This window comes from Scyliorhinus torazame, chromosome 8, assembly GCF_047496885.1.
Source record: "Scyliorhinus torazame isolate Kashiwa2021f chromosome 8, sScyTor2.1, whole genome shotgun sequence".
Taxonomy (NCBI): domain Eukaryota; kingdom Metazoa; phylum Chordata; class Chondrichthyes; order Carcharhiniformes; family Scyliorhinidae; genus Scyliorhinus; species Scyliorhinus torazame.
The window spans coordinates 54,972,095-54,994,010 of record NC_092714.1 but is presented as its reverse complement, the minus strand read 5'-3'; the positions used below and the strand labels follow the sequence as shown (position 1 = coordinate 54,994,010).

The window sequence follows — 21,916 nt, the reverse complement described above, 5'->3', positions numbered from 1 at the left end:
TGATGACAAAGACATAGAACGGATGTCCAAGTACTTTGTCAAGGAAAGGGAAGTAAGACATAGGATGATAATTTACAGGGACATGTGGGAACGTATTAAAATATATATTGAAATGCTCCTGATCAGAGTCAGATTATTGATTTTGGATGATTGACTTGCTTGCTGACAATTCCAGTAAAATTCATTTGAAAATGACAAACAGCCTGCAAATGGCTCCCATCATCCCGAGTCTCGCTGAGCTCTGAAGAACCAAGGAGTTACATCGGAAGAGTCCGCAGCGTCAGATTGTCTTAATCAAACAATTTGTGGCATTAGACTTGTGTGTTTGCTTCATATGCGAAACCGTGACGATACACCTCTGAGTGTAATACAAAACTGCAAATGTGCTACTATAGCCTTTTTTGGATTAAAAATAAACTTTGATTAGAAAATGGGATTGAAATAGATAGGTACTTGATGGGCGGCACACAAATGATGGGCCAAAGGGCCTCTTTTAGTGCTGTCAAACTATGTGAGTGCGATCGAACGGCCTTGTGGAACCTGACTTGGTGATGTGGAAAAACCTCACAAGAGGTTTACAACACTCAGAACGCCTTGCGAGATTGAAACTTTGCGAGAGCCTGGAGGCTGCGGTGGGGAGTCCGAGTGGGGTCAAGAGTTTGGGGTGGCATTTAAAAAAATGAGAAATGAGGTAAGTGCAGCGTTGGTGGGACTCTCCTCGCCGAGGCCAAAACACCCACAATCCTGTTTGATAGCGGGGTAATTTTCAGTGCTGCAGGTGCCGAGGAATAACCCGCTAAATGCACCCAAAACGGCACTTGGGTTTCTTCCCGTTAAATCCTGCCCTATGACTCTCGATTGAAAGCTAAAACATCATGGGTACTTACTCGAGCATGTACAAATCACTGGAGCAACCACAACCACCGTCAGTGCAATTAGACCGCTAACTATTGGGATTGTCCACAGTAGTTTATCATTGGCAAGACCTGTTGAGAACGAGTGAGGACATGGATTAAAAAATATGTTGACTAACATACCACAAAGCAGTACTTCAGACTTCAATATTACTTTTTTGCATAAAGTCTAACTGCTAAATAAATTTGTATGGCAAGATCATGAAGGTGATATGGACAGATTGGTAAAGATAATGGGCTGGATTCTCCGTTTCTGAGACGAATGGCTGGATTCTCTGATTTTGAGGGGCTGTCCGGAGCATGTGTCTAGTCTTACGACCAAAATGTCGACGGCGCCCCCGCACCGATGCTCTGCCCGGTGGCGGGCTAGCAACCGCACCACGTAAAGCCCCTGGCTTTACCTACAGATATGGACGGAGAATTGCTGGGACCATGGCCGTGCATGGTAGCGACCTGCGTTGTTGTGCCGTACAACATGGCGCCGGTCGTGCACGGACCCGGCCTGCCAGGTAGTGCTCCCCTATAACCCACCTAACCAACCCCACTAATCCTCCCAGCCGCCACCGAAGCTCCCCGGCCAGCGGACTAACCCCCCCCCCCCCTCGATTGTGGCGGCCGCCACACGAGGCCCACAAAAACTGTGAGCACACGTGTCCCACACCATCGGGAAGTTGGCCCATTGGGAGCGGAGCATCGGGGGAGGGCCTCAGGTGACGCCGTCAATCAGAGAATCCAGCCCTAAGTGTTGATGGCCACCCAGAATTTGTGGGCTTTCATGACAGCAAAGCTGCCGCCGAACCTGGATCGATTCAGCAACTGTGGAGGGGCGAGCACCAGCACCACGTGGGACACAATCGGTTCCAATGGAAAACGGTGCGGGATTCGCTGGATTCACGATTGGCACTCTGGAGGCTGACAAGCTGCTGCCGCATGTACACAGTACACTCCCCACACACACTCATCCCAGCCAACAAGATGGCAATGGTCGTGCTGGAGCGCGCCCATACAGCTGCTGGGTCAGCTAGGGCCAGAGGGCATCTGGAGGGGTGGCCTGGGAGGTCACCTATATGACCCATGGCCCTAAGTTCAAGTGCGCAGCTGCATGGTTGTCTTTCTTGCCAGTTGCAGCAATGGTGTTCCATGCCAGTCGACCCCGTCCCCACAGCCCACCTCCTGGCCATCCCCGGCAACTCCCCCTGGCCCTGGCAGAAGCCCCCCCCCCCCCCCCCCTCCCCCACCGGCCAGCGGCACAACCGCCAGCAAACTGTGGCGATGTTGGATACTTTCTGTCTCTCTCTCCCTCAGCAGCCACCACACCGGTTTCCCGATTTTTAAAAGCGCAAGTGAACCGCGCCGTCGGGAACTCTGCCCATTGGAGGTGGAGACTCACCGAGGCCCCTGAGAATACCGGGTCGGGGTGTTTACTGTCTGTGCCTTCCGGACCGCATTGACGCCGCTGCTGAGGTAATGGAGAGATGCGATTTTATGTCAAACCGGTACCCGCCGCAATTTTGCCATCGAAACCTATTCTCTGCCCAATCGCGTTTGGGGATTTCGCCGTCAGCCAATGGAGAATCTCGCCCAATACCGTTCAGGTTTATGCACTTCATTCTACACAAATAACTCATGACTACGTCAATGCACCTTAAAATGTAGCTGACAAAAATTGATTCCTGTCCATAGATTTTCCATCTTTTCACTCTAGCTGTAAATAACGGTTTGAAACAGAACACTCACAATGGGAGCCACACCTTCAATAGCAGTCAGGAGCTCAGAAATTCCCAGATAGCGACTTCATTGCAGTGAGTGAGACAGGGTGGGACAGCCACTTGCTCACTCATTTCACCAAATGGTGTCTTCCTGTGCCCTTAGAAATGCTTCTGAGGCAGTGGAATTTCAGACTGGCACTAGGCTACAACATCAGGGGAAGAGTTCAGGCTGGCCTGAATTCAATTACAGAGTTTTTCCTGAAAGCTCCTTTCATTATGGAGCAACTCTCCAATCACAATTGAAATCTCTTGCTATTGGGATAAGATTTGTGGAACCTACGTATAGCTGTTGTATCTTGCCATACTTACTTTTGGTCATACCCTGGCTAGAGATGGGGGTGATTTTCAAGGAACCAACAATTCCACCAATCAGAGCTCTAAATATGATGCTAAGAAGGCATTCTGGGACTTTGCAATGAAACCAGTAAGGGGCAGAAACCTGGTGAATAAGTTGCTGCTCTAAAAATCTCTCCCCTAACCGGTCTGTGTTGATTCCGTATCCAAGATGGGCCCAATTTCCGAGGTCATAGTGTTTTTATTGGAGGTGAGATATCGGGAACATGTCTTAAGAAGCTGAAGTATTTCAACAAGATAATTCGAATTCAAGGTTAAGTGTTGGGGCCCTGCAAAGCCTTCATAATAGAATGGGTTACAGCAAGGTAATTTGCCTGCAGTATAATGTGAGTGGAATAGTCTAACATTTACTGACGTTGAACTAGTGTAATTTGTCCAAACTCAGATTAATGCTATTGATAAACGCTCATAAATTTCCTTCTTGGGACATCTTCCAACTTTATGGCGATAGGTTATCAAGATTATTGGTGGTATTCTGCAATCACAATTATCTCATAGACTAGCTTCAAAACAAATGCTACACCGCTTGGTTTCTCTTGACTTACTTGATGCAACTCATGATGAAAGCATGAAAGCATCCAGCACAGTTGCTATAAGCCAACCCCTGTGGTGATGTGAGACTAGGTATAATCTTACTTCCATCCACACAGTGACTGGATAACAATAACATGGAAGATCATTTACCCTTTGGGAGGCAATCTTCCATCAATGTTATTCTCATACAATTAAGATGCAGCTTCAGGTTCCAAAGAATGTGGGATTGCCTGGGCAAGCTTTTGTTGCAAGGATGACCACACCTGGGGCGAAATTCTCCGTTATCGGCGGAAACTCCGCCGATCAGCGCAAAAAACGGCGCAAATCCCACTTGCGTCACGTCATAAAAATGGGCCGATAGTCTGCGGCCCGAAATGGGCTAGCAGCGACGTAACGGGATCCGCGCTTGCGCAGTGGTTCACGCCGTGCAGCGTCATACGCGCTGCACGGCGTGACGGCTCATAAGGCCGCGCAGCTCCCCCCCAACCCGACCGGAAGAGCCGACCGCAACACCCGACTTGATGGCTGGCCGTCGCTCAGCCCCGAGGTTCGAGTCACGCGATGTGGAGGCGCTCCTGGATGCGGTGGAGCAGAGGAGGGACGCCCTGTATCCCGGGCACGGCCGCAGAGTTGCCCCACGCCACAGCCGGCGTCTGTGGAGGGAGGTGGCAGAGGCCGTCACCGCTGTGGCCCTAACACCACGGACAGGCACCCAGTGCCACAAGAAGGTGAACGACCTCGTCAGAGCAGGCAGGGTGAGCGTCCCCCATATCCCCCATATCCCCTCTCCCCCAAATCCCCCCTCCCCCATATCCCCCCCTCCCCCATATCCCCTCCTCCCCCATATCCCCCATATCCCCCCTCCCCCATATCCCCCCTCCCCCATATCCCCCCCTCCCCCATATCCCCCCTCCCCCATATCCCCCATATCCCCCCTCCCCCATATCCCCGCTCCCCCATATCCCCCCTCCCCCATATCCCCCATATCCCCCCTCCCCATATCCCCCATATTCCCCCCTCCCCCATATCCCCCCTCCCCATATCCCCCATATCCCCCCTCCCCATATCCCCCATATTCCCCCCTCCCCCATATCCCCCCTCCCCCATATTCCCCATATCCCCCCTCCCCATATCCCCCCCTCCCACATATCCCCCATATCCCCCATATCCCCCCTCCCCCATATCCCCCCCTCCCCCATATCCCCCATATCCCCCCTCCCCCATATCCCCCCTCCACCATATCCCCCATATTCCCCCCTCCCCCATATCCCCCATATCCCCCCTCCCCCATATCCCCCATATCCCCCCTCCCCCATATCCCCCATATCCCCCCTCCCCCATATCCCCCATATTCCCCCTCCCCCATATCCCCCCTCCCCATATCCCCCCTCCCCCATATCCCCCATATTCCCCCCTCCCCATATCCCCCCTCCCCCATATTCCCCATATCCCCCCTCCCCATATCCCCCCTCCCACATATCCCCCTCCCCCATATCCCCCATATCCCCCCTCCCCCATATCCCCCCTCCCCCATATCCCCCCTCCCCCATATCCCCCATATCCTCCCTCCACCATATCCCCCATATTCCCCCCTCCCCCATATCCCCCATATCCCCCCTCCCCATATCCCCCATATCCCCCCTCCCCCATATCCCCCCTTCCCCATATCCCCCATATCCCCAAGTGAATCCAGCCCTAACCTTAACCTCTGCAATGCACGCGCAACCGATGGCGTGCATTCATATACCTGCCTAACACTGTTGCCTTTTACCCCTGGCACCACCCCCCCCCCCCCCCCCCCCAGGAGAAGCGCGCACACAACAATAGGGAGCATGTGAGGACTGGAGGAGGGCCCGCTGATGAGAGGCCACTGACTGGAGGAAAGGGCCCTGGAACTGGCTGGCGGACCTGAGGACCGGGAGGTTGCTGATGCAGAGGTCGGGGCCCCACGAGCAAGTGAGCCACCAACAGCCCGTCCCCATATCCCCCCTCCCCTATATCCCCCTCTCCCGTATCACCTGATCACTGCCTGATGTCTAACCATGCATGCTTCATTGTGTATCGCAGGACCAAACGTCCAGGCACCCATCCCCGCAGATGCAGACCGCCCGCAGGATGCCCCTCGGAGACCACGGGAGACGGAGAGACCCGAACCCTCCAGCATGCGACGCCCGCAGGATGCCCCTCGGAGACCACGGGAGACGGAGAGACCTGGAGCAACAGGGAGACGACACCCCCGTCACGTGCGGGAGCGACCACCCAGCGATGAGGGGGGCAGCCACAGGCCCCCGTCACATCCGAGCCAGGACACCACTACCCAGGACACCACTATCCAGGACACCCCTACCCGGGACACCACTACCCAGGACACCCCTACCCGGGACACCACTACCCGGGACAGCACTACCCGGGACAGCACTACCCGGGACAGCACTACCCGGGACAGCACTACCCGGGACAGCACTACCCGGGACAGCACTACCCGGGACAGCACTACCCGGGACAGCACTACCCGGGACAGCACTACCCGGGACACCACTACCCAGGACACCCCTACCCGGGACACCACTACCCGGGACAGCACTACCCGGGACAGCACTACCCGGGACAGCACTACCCGGGACAGCACTACCCGGGACAGCACTACCCGGGACAGCACTACCCGGGACAGCACTACCCGGGACAGCACTACCCGGGACAGCACTACCCGGGACAGCACTACCCGGGACAGCACTACCCAGGACACCCCTACCCGGGAAGACGAAATACCGGACAGTGACTCAGAGTGGATGGGTGGAGACGAACCCCCACCCCAAAGTGCCATGGACTCAGAGTGGGACGAAGAGCACGACACAACGCCACTGCTGTCACCAACACCCTCCACCATCGCAGAAACACTCACCACGGTTGGGCACTTTAGTGATGAGGCGTCTGGTACACTCACTGGTGCGCACAACACAGCCGTCCCGGTACAGCAGGTGGAGGTAGGAGCAGCAGAGGGACCGGGCGGTCGGAGGGCAGCCCAGGCCAAGCGAACATCTGCCGCCCAGATGGATCCCGGGTTCCTGCAGTTACCACACCCACACATAGATCCGATGCAACCACCGACACGGAGACGAGCGAATAGGGTGACGGGTGGCTTGCGGCGGCTGCGGTCGCAGGTGGAGGAGTCCACCCGCGTCCAGGAGCTGGGAGTGGTCCCGGTCATGCGTGCCACCCAGGCTGACACCGCACGGGTGGCGTCCGCGGTGGAGGCAATGGGTGCGACGGTGTCAGACATGGGGAACGGTTTGCGAGGCCTGGGGCCTTCCGTGCAGGCGGCGTCTGTGGCCCAGGAAATGGCTGCCCTCTCACAGGAGACCATGAGCCAGTGCCAGCGCCAGATGGCAGAGGCGCTCAACGCCATAGCCCAGTCTCAGCAGGCCATGGCCCAGTCTCAGCAGGCCATAGCCCAGTCTCTGCAGGCCATGGCCCAGTCTCTGCAGGCCATGGCCCAGTCTCAGCAGGCCATCGCTGAGGGCATCGGCGCCAGTGGCCATGTGCGAGCTGGCGTCGCACTGTCGCAGACAGGGTTCGACAACCCCCTGGGCTCCATGGCTGCAAACCTGCAGACCCCTGTCGATACCAGCACGGGCCTCCAGGACTGGCAGCGCCAGATGTCGGGGGCGCGTCGGATGGCCAGTCCGTTCGCATCCCCCACCCATGTAGAGGCCTGGGGGCCATCGGGCACCCCGAGGGAGGAGGAGGTGGTGTGGTCCGTCCCGGCTCCCTCTGTAGGGGAGGTCCCGGTACACCGCGACAGCTCGGACTCCCCCCCTTCCGTCCCAGGTGCATCGGGTGGGCAACGGGCAGGACAGGCTGGCAGCTCGCCATCCCAGTCGCCCGGGCCGCAGCCTGGCCCATCTAGGCCAGGACGCCCCAGGAAACGGCCGCCAAAGGGATCCAGTGTCAGAGGGCAGGAATCACAGGAGTCCACCTCCAGTTCTGCTGTACCGTCTGGGGAACCACGTAGACGTAGTCAAAGGGCCCGTAAGGCCAAACAATTAGACACTGAGTAAGTTGGCACGGGTGCAGGGCACAGATGAGTTTTAGGCGCTAGGGCACGTGCATGAACTCCTTTGGTTATTAAAGTCAATGTTACACCTACCGAAGCTGCCTTTGTGCTCTGTCCAAAGTGTGCGGGGGTGTCATGTACGTTGAGCGCAAGTGTGTGTGTGAGGGGTGGTCTTACCTCAGCCCCAGGTGAGTCTGCCCCCTTCCCCCTGGGCCGCCATCAACATCCCCCGGGCAGAGGACGGGACCGTGCGCTGCAGTGTCACAGCCGCATGCAGGGATGGTCCGGGTGGATGGTGGTACTGTGGCCATGGGTCAGACATAGTCCAACGATGTAGAGCTAGGAGCTCATCGGAGGCGGGTTGTCATCATTCTCCATGGCCTGCGATAGACACGCGTCCACCCGCAACTGGGTGAGCCCGGCCCGTTGTGCCGCCGGTGGATCGGCAATTGGGAGTGGGGGGGTGGTGTGCATGCGGGTGGGGTGTGTGGGGTTGGGGAGGGGGGTGAGGGTGCTGGGTGGGTGGATGGGTGGGGGGTGTGGGTGGTCGGCTGTTGTCATGGTGTGCGGTCTGTGGCCATACTACCCGATTCCCACGCCCATCTAGTCAGTGAAGCGGGCGTCTATCAGTCTGTCCCGTGCCCGCTGGGCCAGCCGGTAACGGTGGACAGCCACCCGTCTGTGTCTACCCCGTCTGCCCTGACCATTGCCCCCATCCCCCTCATCTGGGGAGGACTGGGCCTCTTCCTGCTGCTCCTCCACTCCGCCCTCCTCTGCCTGCGGCACATCGCCCCTCTGCTGGGCTATGTTGTGCAGGACGCAGCACACCACAATGATGCGGCCGACCCTATCTGACCGATACTGGAGGGCGCCCCCAGAGAGGTCCAGGCACCTGAAACGCATCTTCAGCACGCCAAAGCACCTCTCGATCACTCCCCTTGTCGCTACATGGGCATCATTGTAGCGGTTCTCCGCCTCATTGCGTGGCCTCCGTATAGGCGTCATCAGCCACGATCGCAATGGGTAGCCCCTGTCGCCCAGCAACCAGCCCCTCAGCCGGGGATGGCGTCCCTCGTACATGCCGGGGATGGATGACCGCGACAACACGAATGAGTCGTGTACACTGCCTGGGTGACGGGCGCAGACGTGCAGGATCATCATGCGGTGGTCGCAGACCACCTGTACGTTCATCGAATAGGTCCCCTTCCTATTAGTGAACACGGCCCTGTTATCTGCAGGTGGCCGCACGGCGACGTGCATCCCATCGATCGCGCCCTGGACCATGGGGAACCCGGCAACGGCAGAGAAGCCCACTGCCCGGGCATCTTGGCTGGCCCGGTCCACGGGGAAGCGGATGTAGCGGTGCGCCATGGCATTAAGGGCATCTGTCACTGCCCGGATGCACCGATGCACCGATGTCTGCGATATGCCGGACAGGTCCCCACTCGGTGCCTGGAATTACCCCGTTGCATAAAAGTTCAGGGCCACCGTAACCTTGATGGACACGGGGAGAGGGTGTCCCCCGCCAGTGCCACGCGGTGACAGGTGTGCCAGCAGGTGGCAGATGTGTGCCACGGTTTCCCGGCTCATCCGGAGTCTCCTCCTGCATTCCCGGTCCGTGAGGTCCTGGTATGACTGCCGGGGCCGGTACACACGGGGCGCCCTCGGGTGCCTCCGTTGCCGTGGGGCCGCGACGTCCTCCTCCCCCTCCTCGTCCTGTCGGTCAGGTGTCCCTCCAGCCTGGGCGGCTGCCGCCTGCCCCTCTGCGGCAGCCTGCGCCGCCTCTCTGGCACGCTCCTCCTCCTCCTCCTCCTCCTCCTCCTCCTCCTCCTCCTCCTCCTCATCCAGGGCAACATAGACATGAGCGGCTGCCACCACGGCGGCCAACATCGCTGGATGGTCTGAAAACATGACGGCCTGGTGGGGGGGGAGGGGAACGACGACATGTCATCATTGCCCATATCCCCTCCTCCCCCCAGCCAGGTGGCATGGACCGCATGGGTCCAACTGTTGGAGGCTGGCACCTGGCCAGGTGGACCAACTCATTTGCCCTCCCATCACCCACCCCGGCACGGACCCCCCCCCCCAACCTCCACCCCGGCACGGCCCCCCTCCCCAACCTCCACCTCGGCACGGACCCCCTCCCCAACCCCCAACCTCCACCCCAGCACGGACCCCCCCCCCAACCTCCACCCCAGCACGGACCCCCCCCAAACCTCCACCCCGGCACGGACCCCCTCCCCAACCCCCAACCTCCACCCCGGCACGGATCCCCCCCCCAACCTCCACCCCAGCACGGACCCCCCCAAACCTCCACCCCGGCACGGACCCCCTCCCCAACCCCCAACCTCCACCCCGGCACGGACCCCCTCCCCAACCCCCAACCACCCCAGCACGGACCCCCCCCCAACCTCCACCCTGGCACGGACCCCCTCCCCAACCTCCACCCCGGCACGGACCCCCTCCCCAACCTCCACCCCGGCACGGACCCCCTCCCCAACCTCCACCCCGGCACGGACCCCCTCCACAACCCCCAACCTCCACCCCGGCACGGACCCCCCCCCCCGACCTCCACCCCAGCACGGACCCCCCCCCCAACCTCCACCCCGGCACGGACCCCCTCCCCAACCCCCAACCTCCACCCCGGCACGGACCCCCTCCCCAACCCCCAACCTCCACCCCAGCACGGACCCCCCCCCAACCTCCACCCCGGCACGGACCCCCTCCACAACCCCCAACCTCCACCCCGGCACGGACCCCCTCCCGGCACTCCCCCGGAGCCCAGCCTACTCTAACCACCCCCCCCCCCCCCCCCCCCCCCGCCGCACACACACACAAGCCGAGACACACCTCTCCTCAGGCAATCAGTCTGCGGCCACGCCATTTCCTGCCCAGAGCCAACCCCCCAGGCCGTCACTCACCTCCTCGCTGGTCGGCGTGAGCCTGGAGCACCGGGTCACGCCGATGAAAAGGAGGTTTGATTCACGTCGACGTGAACGGTCATCACGTCGACGGGACTTCGGCCCATCCGGAAGGGAGAATATCGGCAGGCCGAAAATTGGCTGCCTTGCGCAGACCCGTGACATTCTCCGCGGCAGCGGCGCCATTAACGCCCCGCCGACTTTTCTCCCTTCGGAGACTTCGGCGGGGGCGGGGGCGGGATTCACGGCGGCCAACGGCCATTCTCCGACCCGGCGGGGGGTCGGAGAATGACGCCCCAGAATTGTAAAGCTTCAAATTTGCTATGGAAAATTGTTTGCTAAACTAAATAACGTGCTGCAACAACGTCAACTTATATTTATTTAACACCTTGAACAGAATAAAACCACCGGGACCATTTTACAGGATTGTGATAAAGCAAAATCAGAATCCGAGGCTCAGATTTTCAACCCCAACGTGATGAAAATACTGGAACTGCCCGAGTCTCAGCCTGCAAACTCGGCACATCCCATTTTGGTGGGGTGGGAATAGGGGAGAGGTACGCTTCACACATGTTTTACAGAGACAGCCAATCATTTAACTCAGCAGCTGCCTTCATTCTAGTCTGCCATTGATAGCTTAGGAGTGTGGATCCTTAAGTGCAAAAGGTAGACCTGGTAAGACGTGGGAGGCGTGGGCTTAAGTAGGGCACTCTTTCCAAGGGCCAGTGCAGACTCGATGGGCCGAATGGCCTCCTTTTGCACTGTAAATTCTATGATTCTATGAAGACGAGGCCTGAAAGTGTTGCATTATTTTGAGATAGGCTGTCCATGTAGAATTTTCCTTAAAGTGACACAAAGCAAATTCCAAATGTCTTCCCTTCACCCAAGGTTTTTGGTGGGAGTGTGTCTCCTCGGGAAATTACTGTTGCCGCTACGACTCATGCATTCAGGTGCCAGGAAGAACTTTGTGCTTGAAGGGCGCAGAACACTTCCTGCAAAGGAACGTAGAAGATGGGCATGGCACCCTCACACAAAGAGGCCATAGAAGACAGTGACTGTGTGCAGCCAAAGGACAGAGACAGCCAGAGGACAGAGACAGCCAGGAGGCCGTCCTGGTGGGGGCCGGGAGGATCCGTCACCGGGTGGGGTCTCCACGACGGTCAGATCCGCGACCAGGGGCCACCGATCAGCGGCCGCGCGCGATCTGGGGGTGCCCAACTTCTTCGGCGCCAGCCCGCTGTTTGGGCCCGCAATGTCCCGCGGACCCGCGGACGGAAGTGCAGGGCCCCGTATTGGCAGCTGGAGCTGCGTAGAGCACTCTGGGGCCCTGCTATTCCCCTTAAAATTGGAGAATTACTCTGGACTTTGTAGAAAATGATTGCCGCCCATTTTCTCGCGGGCGTGGGGACATAGCCCCATTATTGGAGAAACCCGCCCATGGTCTTTGTCCAGTAACAGTCTTCCCTCAGGCACAGGGTGTTATCAATTGCACCCACATTCCCTTAAAGGCTCCAGATCATCGTTCTAATACCTTTATCAACTGAAGGTCCTTCCACTCACTCAATGTACAGATGGATTATGACCACAACAGTCTTCCTTCATGTGTATGTGTGTGAGGTTCCCTGGGAGCTGCCACAAGGCTCTCATCCTAAGGAATTCCCAACTCCCTCAGCTATTTCAGCCACATTCACAGATCCATGGTTAGCTTTCAGGGGACAAGAGCAATCCCTTAAGAATTTGGCTAATGACTCCAGTTAGGAGCCCAGTGTTCAACTACAGCAGCCATGTTATCACCAGAAGTACCCTCGAGCAGACATTTAGCATTTTTAAAATGCGCTTCAGGTGCCTTGATTACTTAGGTGGAACTTTGTGAGTAACCTGCTATAGAGGAAATAAGATTTTTTTTTAACTGCATGGGAAGGAAAGTTTTTTTTAGATATGCTCTGAAACATCAACAGTGTTCACCGCTTCTTCCTTTGGTATAACGTTGTTTTTTTTAATTGAGCTAATAATAACTGGGTGGTTGCGCTCAAAAGCTTTTCTGAAAATAAATTTAGATTACCCAATTCATTTTTTCCAATAAAGGGGCAATTTAGCGTGGCCAATCCACCTACCCTGCACATCTTTGGGTTGTGGGGGCGAAACTCACCCAAACACGGGGAGAATGTGCAAACTCCACACGGACAGTGACCCAGAGCCGGGATCGAACCTGGGACCCCGGCGCCGCTCAAGAGCTTTTAAGTGCTGCAGCAGACCACACCTGGAACTCATTCTAATTAGCTGAGCTACAAAAACTCAGGTTGAAGGCTCTGGAAGTGACGATCAAGCTGGGGGAGGAGAGGGTATTGGCAGATACCACCGTGAATGAATGGGGAGGGAGGTTGAGATACTGGTGAGAGATTCCATTGAACAGACAGTGGATGGGTAACAGAGGAGATGTCAGGCAGCAGGATCCACAAAGTGATAGGACACCAAGAGCCCTGCCCCCCCCCCCCAAGCCCCCATTCCCACAGGGTGTGGATGTCCGGAAACCTTCATGAGGATCCTGGCTTCCCTCCCTTTTCCCAATGAGGGTTAACAGCAGAAGGCACGCCAACAGGCAGTGGCCACCATGGATGTTGACATCAGGATTTAAAAATGGCAGAGCAGGCTAGAAATATCTACTCCTGCCCCTTGTTTGTACATAGTCATCACAGCCTGGAAATGGGGGGTGGGGGGACATCATTTGCCCACTGATTCCGTCTGGAATGGGCCTCTCAAGAGTCTTTCACTCGCAAGAGATCAAGTGTATGTTGTATGTAGCCCAAGAAATGTTGAAGATTGCCATCAGTGTTACTTGACCAGAGAGGGCTTTTATACTTGGGCTTATGGCTGGAATCAGGAGAAAACCCGTGGCGATATCATTCACACGCATGGCATGGACATCAGGATGCTAGCAGACACCATGCAGCAAGCAATGAGAAAGGCTAATGGAAAGCTGGCCTTTATCGCAAGGGGATTTGAGTACCGGAATAGTGAAATCTTTCGTGCAGTTTTGGTCCCCTTACCTCAGAAAATATATGATTGCCACAGAGAAAGTGCAATGGACATGTGAGAGAGAGAGAGGATGTGGGAGGGAGAATGTGTATGTGTGTGTGGGGGGAGAGCGAGAGAGTGTGTGTACATGTGCACAGGTGAGCAAGGAAGCTTCGTACATGCAAATGCAAGACTTGTGTGTGTTTATTATGTATGAACATTCATATTGTAATTGGTTTAAACGGGAAAAGGGAAATTAAGTTATGTTGGAATGGGGGAGAATATTCTGGATTTTGTTTACTGAGGATTCTGAGATGGCAGTATTCTGTCGCTTTCAGAGCCTTACTAAAGAGCTACCTGAACGATTGCTGTCTGAAAGTTATAGGCTGCAGAAGACAACATAGAACATTACGGCGCAGTACAGGCCCTTCGGCCTTTCGACAACATGGTTTTCGTCTTTCAGGTTTTGTTTCACTGAGCTAAATGCTAGTCAAGCCTTTGTGGTCTGGTTTATATGTTTTAAGTGAAATTCTTTTTTGTGAGACTCAGTACAGAGTGGAAAGTTTTGCTGCAGTGTTGTCTATTTAAACACTAATGTGGGTGCCAATGCTCGTAGCTTATGTGCACTCCATTGTCCTTAACTTGACATGGAGTGAAACAATGTTGAAGTTTTGTTTATTTGTGAAAATTCACCTTTTCTTTCATTTCTAATTACAGTCAGTTGAGAGAGGCACCTGAACCCAGAAGAACCAAGACAACAACATTTATTTTCCCTTTTTTGTTTTCCTTAAAAGGCACGTGCTATTTTGTTTTACGTTTAGTTGGTTAAGTCTCGGTTTAAGATGAGGGTGATTGAGGTTGCATTGTGAAAATGGGAATTTCCTTTTTGGCCATGGTGAATTCCCAGTTACGATTTGAACATGTGGCTAGATCGTTAACTCTGGATAACACATCCCATATTCCAATGTTTATTGGTGCAAACACAAAAAGAGGATATTTGCAAACAACAGTGGAGCTCAATCTGGAATTTGGAGGGGTTGAAATAAGAATAGCAGTTTAAATTTGGAACAATTCAAAAAATAACAGTTCAACCTATATTCTCTGTGGGGATGAAATTGGGGATGAAATTCGAGCTATCAACTGAGTATGGAACAAGTAAAGTTAAAGCGAGCTGTTTGGGATTTTTCCATTGTTCAAGAAAAAGGTTCAAATTTCACCATGTGATTTGTACAATGTACTTGTTCTAAAAGCATGATCGGGGAGTTCAACTAAAGGGACAAGTGTCTTAAAGCTGTGGCATGGGTCTTAGATCATCCTGAGGAAATAGCAGGGATTGTAGGGGATAGATCTGGACCCTGACAAATGATGTGAGCCACACAACAGCATCTTTCTAACTTTGAACTGCAAACTAACGTTAAAACCAAAATTGTGGTGGTGGAAAAAAACTGATGGTAAAAATGGGGATGAATAGGTTGGGGGTGAGGGGTGAGATGTATTGCTCCTGAGCGAATGTCAGAGAGAGCTTAGAACAAGAAAGAGACCTCTGACCACTAGGCCACCAGTCTTACCCAAGTTAAAGGAAGGTGAGCACTATGAGCAACAATGGATGCCTACCCAAAACGAGATCTAGTATCACATTAACCTATCCATCTGTTCCAGTTATGATTAACATAAGTTAACCTAACCTTGCCATCCTGGTGTTTACTGGAAACCAATAGACTCACAAATACATTGTTATCAGAGCTATTGTGGGAATACAAGAGGTCAGTGGAAGGGAAACATAAAGGGAATAAAGAGCATGTTGAAAGAGGATGAGGGAAATGAGGAATAAGAACAAAAAAAAGAAGAGATTTACTGAAGGGTGGGGCCAGGATTTTTAACACTGGGAAATCCATAACGAATAGTGTAGATGTTAGCAAGTTTGGAAACCTCGGTTCATCGATTACCTCACGGGTTAAGGGAAATTATCCAGGGGATGGCGGAGATTCAGCAACATGAGATTACAGAATAGAAGATCATCATAGAATTGCGACAGTGCAGAAAGTGGCCATTTGAGTCTGCATCTTATAAGAGTTAGTGATCTAAAAGAAGAAGAGGAGCGCCAGACCAACATTGTCAATGAAATAATCAAGGTAGGGAGAGATGTATCTCATCCGGCAGCTGAGAATGACAACTGTGAGATGTATGGTTTTTGGCCTGTGGAACAGAACAGGGCCAATCTTAGGAAGATCGTGCAGGAGAATTTACCCTGATGGGTTACAAATGAACACCTGAAATGAGCCTGAAATATGAGGGGCGGGATTGTCCGTCCAGACGCACCCTATTTTTGGTACAGCGCGTCCCCGCCGGCAGTGGGATTGTTCGCCCCAGCAGCCGGCCAATGAGGTTTCCCATTGTGAGCACCCCCAAGCCATCGGGCGTGAGTGCATTGCTGGTGAAACGGAGGATCCAGCCAATGGAGAATCCAGAACGAGATGTTGAATGATACCATAACGAGAGAACTAACTCAAGTGATTCCAGACCCACAGGACTGTGACAAAAATGGGCTAATGCAGAGGTAATTTACTGGTATTGCTAACTCAAGTCATTCCAGAGACCACAGAAGATGATCCCTTAGTTAGGGTTGAGAATTTGGGCTTCATTCAAGTTTCCAGTCGAGACAGGTGTTTGTAACTTCCCTCCAGGTGAGCCTGGATGGATGGGACTACATGGGTTGGTCCAAATTTGGGAGGCTGTCAGCAGAAGAGGAATGTGCCTGTCCCAATTATCTGTTGGATCGTGAAATTCCTGTTTGCAAAATGAATTGGCACCAGGAGGTTGTGCTATGTACAATTTTACCATGGTAATAGGGGACTTGGATAGTGTTCCATTTAGGACGGTTTATGAGGGGCATGGGGACTCTTGTTAGCGGAGTAAGCATCTACTCTTTGTGATGAATAACCAATCATGTCCCATAAGCTGTGAGGGATGCATGATTCTAAATGGCCAGGACCCAATGGAGAATACAGAATGGACTTGATTAATGTACCGTCTAGTCTTATCATCACTATTGGAATGAAATGAGTGACCATGAACTGACTGCAAATATGGCTAATGTTGGGTATGATATTCGCCTACTACCAAAACACCTCACCAATCTTAAAGATGAAACAAAGGCTCAACTGTGAGATTTTACGAAATTTCTTGAAAGATTGAGGAAAACGAGCAGGGGATCGCAAATTAGTCGGGGGTCGGGGAGAGACACCCATGGTGGAAGGCATATGGAACTGGGGCCTGAACCCCCGGTTTCAGCCCTGGATAAGAGTGATTTTACAGATTTTGATGATTGTGCAACTTTTAATAATAATAGACCTGCTAACTGCCAACCGAGGAATGTGAATGCGAAGGATAGTAAAATCCATTGGTGATTCTGAGCAGGAAGACTCGTGTCGAGGATAATGATTAACTGCTATTACTCTACAACATTCAAAAGGGTGGAATAATGTAGGCTTTTGCTACATACCAATGCAAGTAGTTTTGAGTCAATCTTTCTTATAATAGAATCATAGAATGGAGGAGGCCATTCAGCCCATCGCGTCTGCACCAGCCCTCTGAAAGAGCACTTTACCTAGTGACTGTTGACTGACTGTTGAAATAGTTTTTCTTCGATTTTATATATATGTCTACAATAGTATGTAGGCTCAGAATCTGGAGTATCTGCTAAAGGAGAGGATGCAAAGGGTGGTGGAAGGCGACACACCAAAGATACTGCGAAGCACGGTGGGAAAATGTTCAAATTATAAACTCACAGAGTGAAAGGGTTCAGTAAAATGTAAATTGTGATAAATCACAGAACTTAAAAACTCTGCAAGACTGCAGAGTTCAAAGATATTTTATAACAAAACAAATTGACTTTTTTACCTTCAGAACAAACAGAAATCCTTTCCGTGATGGGTGCAGACAGTGTCGAGTGGTTCACTTGACAGGAATAATTCCCACCTTCATTCCAGTCAAATAGAGAAAGATTCAGGAAGCTTGTAATGGAGAATGAGCCATCACTGTTAGCGCAGAGGGTCCTATTCATAGTGCCGTTGGTGACTAACCATCCATCTTTAAACCAGGACACGTGAATGCTCTCAGGATAGAACTCCAGTGATGTGCAGATTAGCTGTACACCTTCATTAGGGGAAGGCAGAGTCTCTGCTCTTAACCGGACTGAGGGAGAAGCTGAAAATCAATTGTAACAAATTATTAGACTGCTATGGTTTAGATTGTTTGTCAGTTATTCCCTAGGGCTTGGTGAGGAGTCACGAGTTATCAACTGTCGACTATGTGTAGCTCATCTGAACATTGAGGAGGAGGCATCATGACCACCACCTCGATGCCCAAGGACTCACCTGACACAAGTTTCAGGCGAGCCTGTAAATGGGTGAGCAGCCCACCTGTCTGAAACAAGTGAGCGGCGGCTTCAACATAAGGTAGATCCCCGAGTGTAATCAGGTATAATTAGGCAGCGCTTATGCTGAGAACAGATTTCCCAGTCCTATAAAGGCAATGAACAACCAATAGATGAGGAAGTAGTGGGGGGGGGGGGGGGGGGGGGGAGAGAGACCAGGAAGAGCCAGGCCATAGAACGTAGAACATTACAGTGCAGTCCAGGCCCTTTGGCCCTCGATGTTGCACCGACCTGTGAAACCACTCTAAAGCCCATCTGCACTATTCACTTATTGTCCATATGTCTATCCAATGACCATTTGAATGCCCTTAGTGTTGGCGAGTCCACGACTGTTGCAGGCAGGGCATTCCACGCCCTTACTACTCTCTGAGTAAAGAACCTACCTCTGACATCTGTCCTATATCTATCTCCCCTCAATTTAAAGCTATGTCCCCTCATGCTAGACATCAACATCTGAGGAAAATGGCTCTCACTGTCCACCCTATCCAATCCTCTGATCATCTTGTATGCCTCAATTAAGTCACCTCTTAACCTTCTTCTCTCTAACGAAAACAGCCTCAAGTCCCTCAGCCTTTCCTCATAAGATCTTCCCTCCATACCAGGCAACATTCTGGTAAATCTCCATGCACCCTTTCCAATGCTTCCACATCCTTCCTATAATGCGGCGACCAGAATTGCACGCAATACTCCAAATGCGGCCGCACCAGAGTTTTGTACAGTTGCAACATGACCTCATGGCTCTGAAACTCAATCCCTCTACCAATAAAAGCTAACACACCGTACGCCTTCTTTACAGCTCTCTCAACCTGGGTGGCAACTTTCAGGGATCTATGTACATGGACACCGAGATCTCTCTGCTCATCCACACTGCCAAGGATCTTACCATTAGCCCAGTACTCTGTCTTCCTGTTATTCCTTCCAAAATGAATCACCTCACACTTTTCTCATTAAACTCCATTTGCCACCTCTCAGCCCAGCGCTGCAGCTTATCTATGTCCCTCTGTAACTTGTAACATTTTTCCGCACTGTCCACAACTCCACTGACTTTAGTGTCATCTGCAAATTTACTCACCCATCCTTCTACGCCCTCGTCCAGGTCAGTTATAAAAATGACAAACAGCAGTGGCCCCAAAACAGATCCATGTGGTACACCACTAGTAACTGGACTCCAGTCTGAACATTTCCCATCAACCACCACCCTTTGTCTTCTTCCAGCTAGCCAATTTCTGATCCAAACTGAGGAATATCACCCTGAATCCCATGCCTCCCTATTTTCTGCAATAGCCTACCGTGTGGAACCTTATCAAACGCTTTACTGAAACCCATATACACCACATCAACTGCTTTACCCTCATCCACCTGTTTGGTCACCTTCTCAAAGAACTCAGTAAGGTTTGTGAGGCACGACCTACCCTTCACAAAACCGTGTTGACTATCTCTAATCAAATTATTCCTTTCCAGATGATTATACATCCTATCTCTTATAAACCTTTCCAAGACTTTGCCCACAACAGAAGTAAGGCTCACTGGTCTATAGTTACCGGGGTTGTCTCTACTCCCCTTCTTGAACAAGGGGACAACATTTGCTATCCTCCAGTCTTCTGGCACTATTCCTGTTGACAAAGATGACTTAAAGATCAAAGCCAAAGGTTCAGCAATCTCCTCCCTAGCTTCCCAGAGAATCCTAGGATAAATCCCATCAGGCCCAGGGGACTGATCTATTTTCACACTTTCCAGAATTGCTAACACCTCCTCCTTATGAACCTCAAGCCCTTCTAGTCTAGTAGCCTGAATCTGAGTATTCTCCTCGACAACATTGTCTTTTTCCTGTGAGAAAACTGATGAAAAATATTCATTTAGCACCTCTACTATCTCCTCGGACTCCACGCACATCTTCCCACTACTGTCCTTGACTGGCCCTACTCTTACCCTAGTCATTCTTTTATTCCGGACATATCTATCGAAAGCTTTAGGGTTATCCTTGATCCTACCTGCCAAAGGCGTCTCATGTCCCCTCCTGGCTCTTCTTAGCTCTCTCTTTAGTTCTTTCCTAGCTAACTTGTAACTCTCGAGCGCCCTAACAGAACCTTCATGTCTCATCTTTATATAAGCCTCCTTCTTCCTCTTGACAAGTGTTTTGACTGCTTTAGTACATCACGGTTCCCTCGCTCGACCACTTCCTCCCTGCCTGACAGGTACATATTTATCAAGGACATGCAGTAGCTGTTCCTTGAACAAGCTCCACATTTCCATTGTGCCAATCCCCTGCAGTTTTCCTCTCCATCCGATGCATCCTAAGTCTTGCCTCATCGCATCATAATTGCCGTTCCCCCAGATATAACTCTTGCCCTGCGGTATATACTTATCCCTTTCCATCACTAAAGTAAACGTAATCGAATTGTGGTCACTATCACCAAAGTGCTCACCTACCTCCAAATCTAACACCTGTGCTGGTTCATTACCCAGTACCAAATCCAATATGCCCTCGCCTCTCGTTGGCCTATCTACATACTGTGTCAGGAAACCCTCCTGCACACATTGGACAAAAACGGACCCATCTAAAGTACTCGAACTATAGCGTTTCCAGTCAATATTTGGAAAGTTAAAGTCCCCCATAACAACTACCCTGTTGCTTTCGCTCCTATCTAGAATCATCTTTGCAATCCTTTCCTCTACATCTCTGGAACTTTTCGGAGGCCTATAGAAAACCCCTAACAGGGTGGCGTCACCTTTCCTGTTTCTAACCTCAGCCCATACTACCTCAGTAGACGAGTCCTCATCAAACGTCCTTTCTGCCACCGTAATACTGTCCTTGACTAACAATGCCACCCCTCCCCCTCTTTTACCACCTTCCCTGAGCTTACTGAAATATCTAAACCCCGGCACCTGCAACAACCATTCCTGTCCCTGCTCTATCCATGTCTCCGAAATGGCCACAACATCGAAGTCCCAGGTACCAACCCATGCCGCAAGTTCACCAGCCTTATTCCATCTTAGGCCAGGAGGAGCCAGGCCAGAAGGAGCCAGGTCAGGAGGAGCCAGGCCAGGAATAGTCAAGCCAGGAGAAGCCAGGTCAGGAGGAGCCAGGCCAGTAATAGTCAAGCCAGGAGGAGCCAGGCCAGGAAGAGCCAGGCCAGGAGGAGCCAGGCCAGGAAGAGCCAGGTCAGGAGGAGCCAGGTCAGGAGGAGCCAGGCCAGGAATAGTCAAGCCAGGAGAAGCCAGGTCAGGAGGAGCCAGGCCAGTAGGAGCTAGGCCAGGTGGAGCCAGGTCAGGAGGAGCCAGGTCAGGAGGAGCCAGGCCAGGAAGAGCCAGGCCAGGAGGAGCAGGGCCAGGAGGAGCTAGGCCAGATGGAGCCAGGCCAGGAGGAGCTAGGCCAGGTGGAGCTAGGCCAGGAGGAGCCAGGTCAGGAAGAGCCAGGCCAGGAGGAGCCGGGCCAGGAGGAGCTAGGCCAGGTGGAGCCAGGCCAGGAGGAGCTAGGCCAGGCGGAGCCAGGTCAGGAGGAGCCAGGTCAGGAGGAGCCAGGTCAGTAAGAGCAGGTCTGCAGCTCAGGCCTCAATTTGCACAGTTTTGGATGTTTCTTGAAAGTTATGTCCTGCCCTCCGTCCACCCAGAACCTCTTGTACTAAATGCATTCTCGTTTTGTGAAATGAAGTTTCATTTCAAGTTGATATTTTTACACTTACGTTAAAGCAATTATTTCTAAACATGTTAGCAATATTAGGTTAGGTTTTTACTGTATACCTGTCCCTCAGTACAGTATGCCTTTATACAACACACTGAATACACTATTTGCATGGGATTTTCCGGACCCCCCCCCCCATGGCGTGTTTTCAGGTGGCCCCTCATTGGTTACCAGCAGGATCTTCCAGTGCCGCCGATGTCTTCAACATTTTGCTTGGCTTGTCTGTCCCACCACTGGA

General features: G+C 52.8%; 1 protein-coding gene across 1 annotated transcript in view; it reads right to left on the bottom strand.

The window, feature by feature from the left end:
• Positions 1–21,916, bottom strand: part of LOC140428856 (uncharacterized) — a 176,601-nt gene that overhangs the window by 13,654 nt on the left and 141,031 nt on the right. The window contains exons 5-6 of the mRNA XM_072515510.1: positions 17,462–17,767; positions 888–986 (exon numbers count right to left, since the gene is read on the bottom strand). Coding sequence (XP_072371611.1) covers positions 888–986; positions 17,462–17,767 — 405 coding nt within the window. The remainder of the gene's footprint in view (positions 1–887; positions 987–17,461; positions 17,768–21,916) is intronic.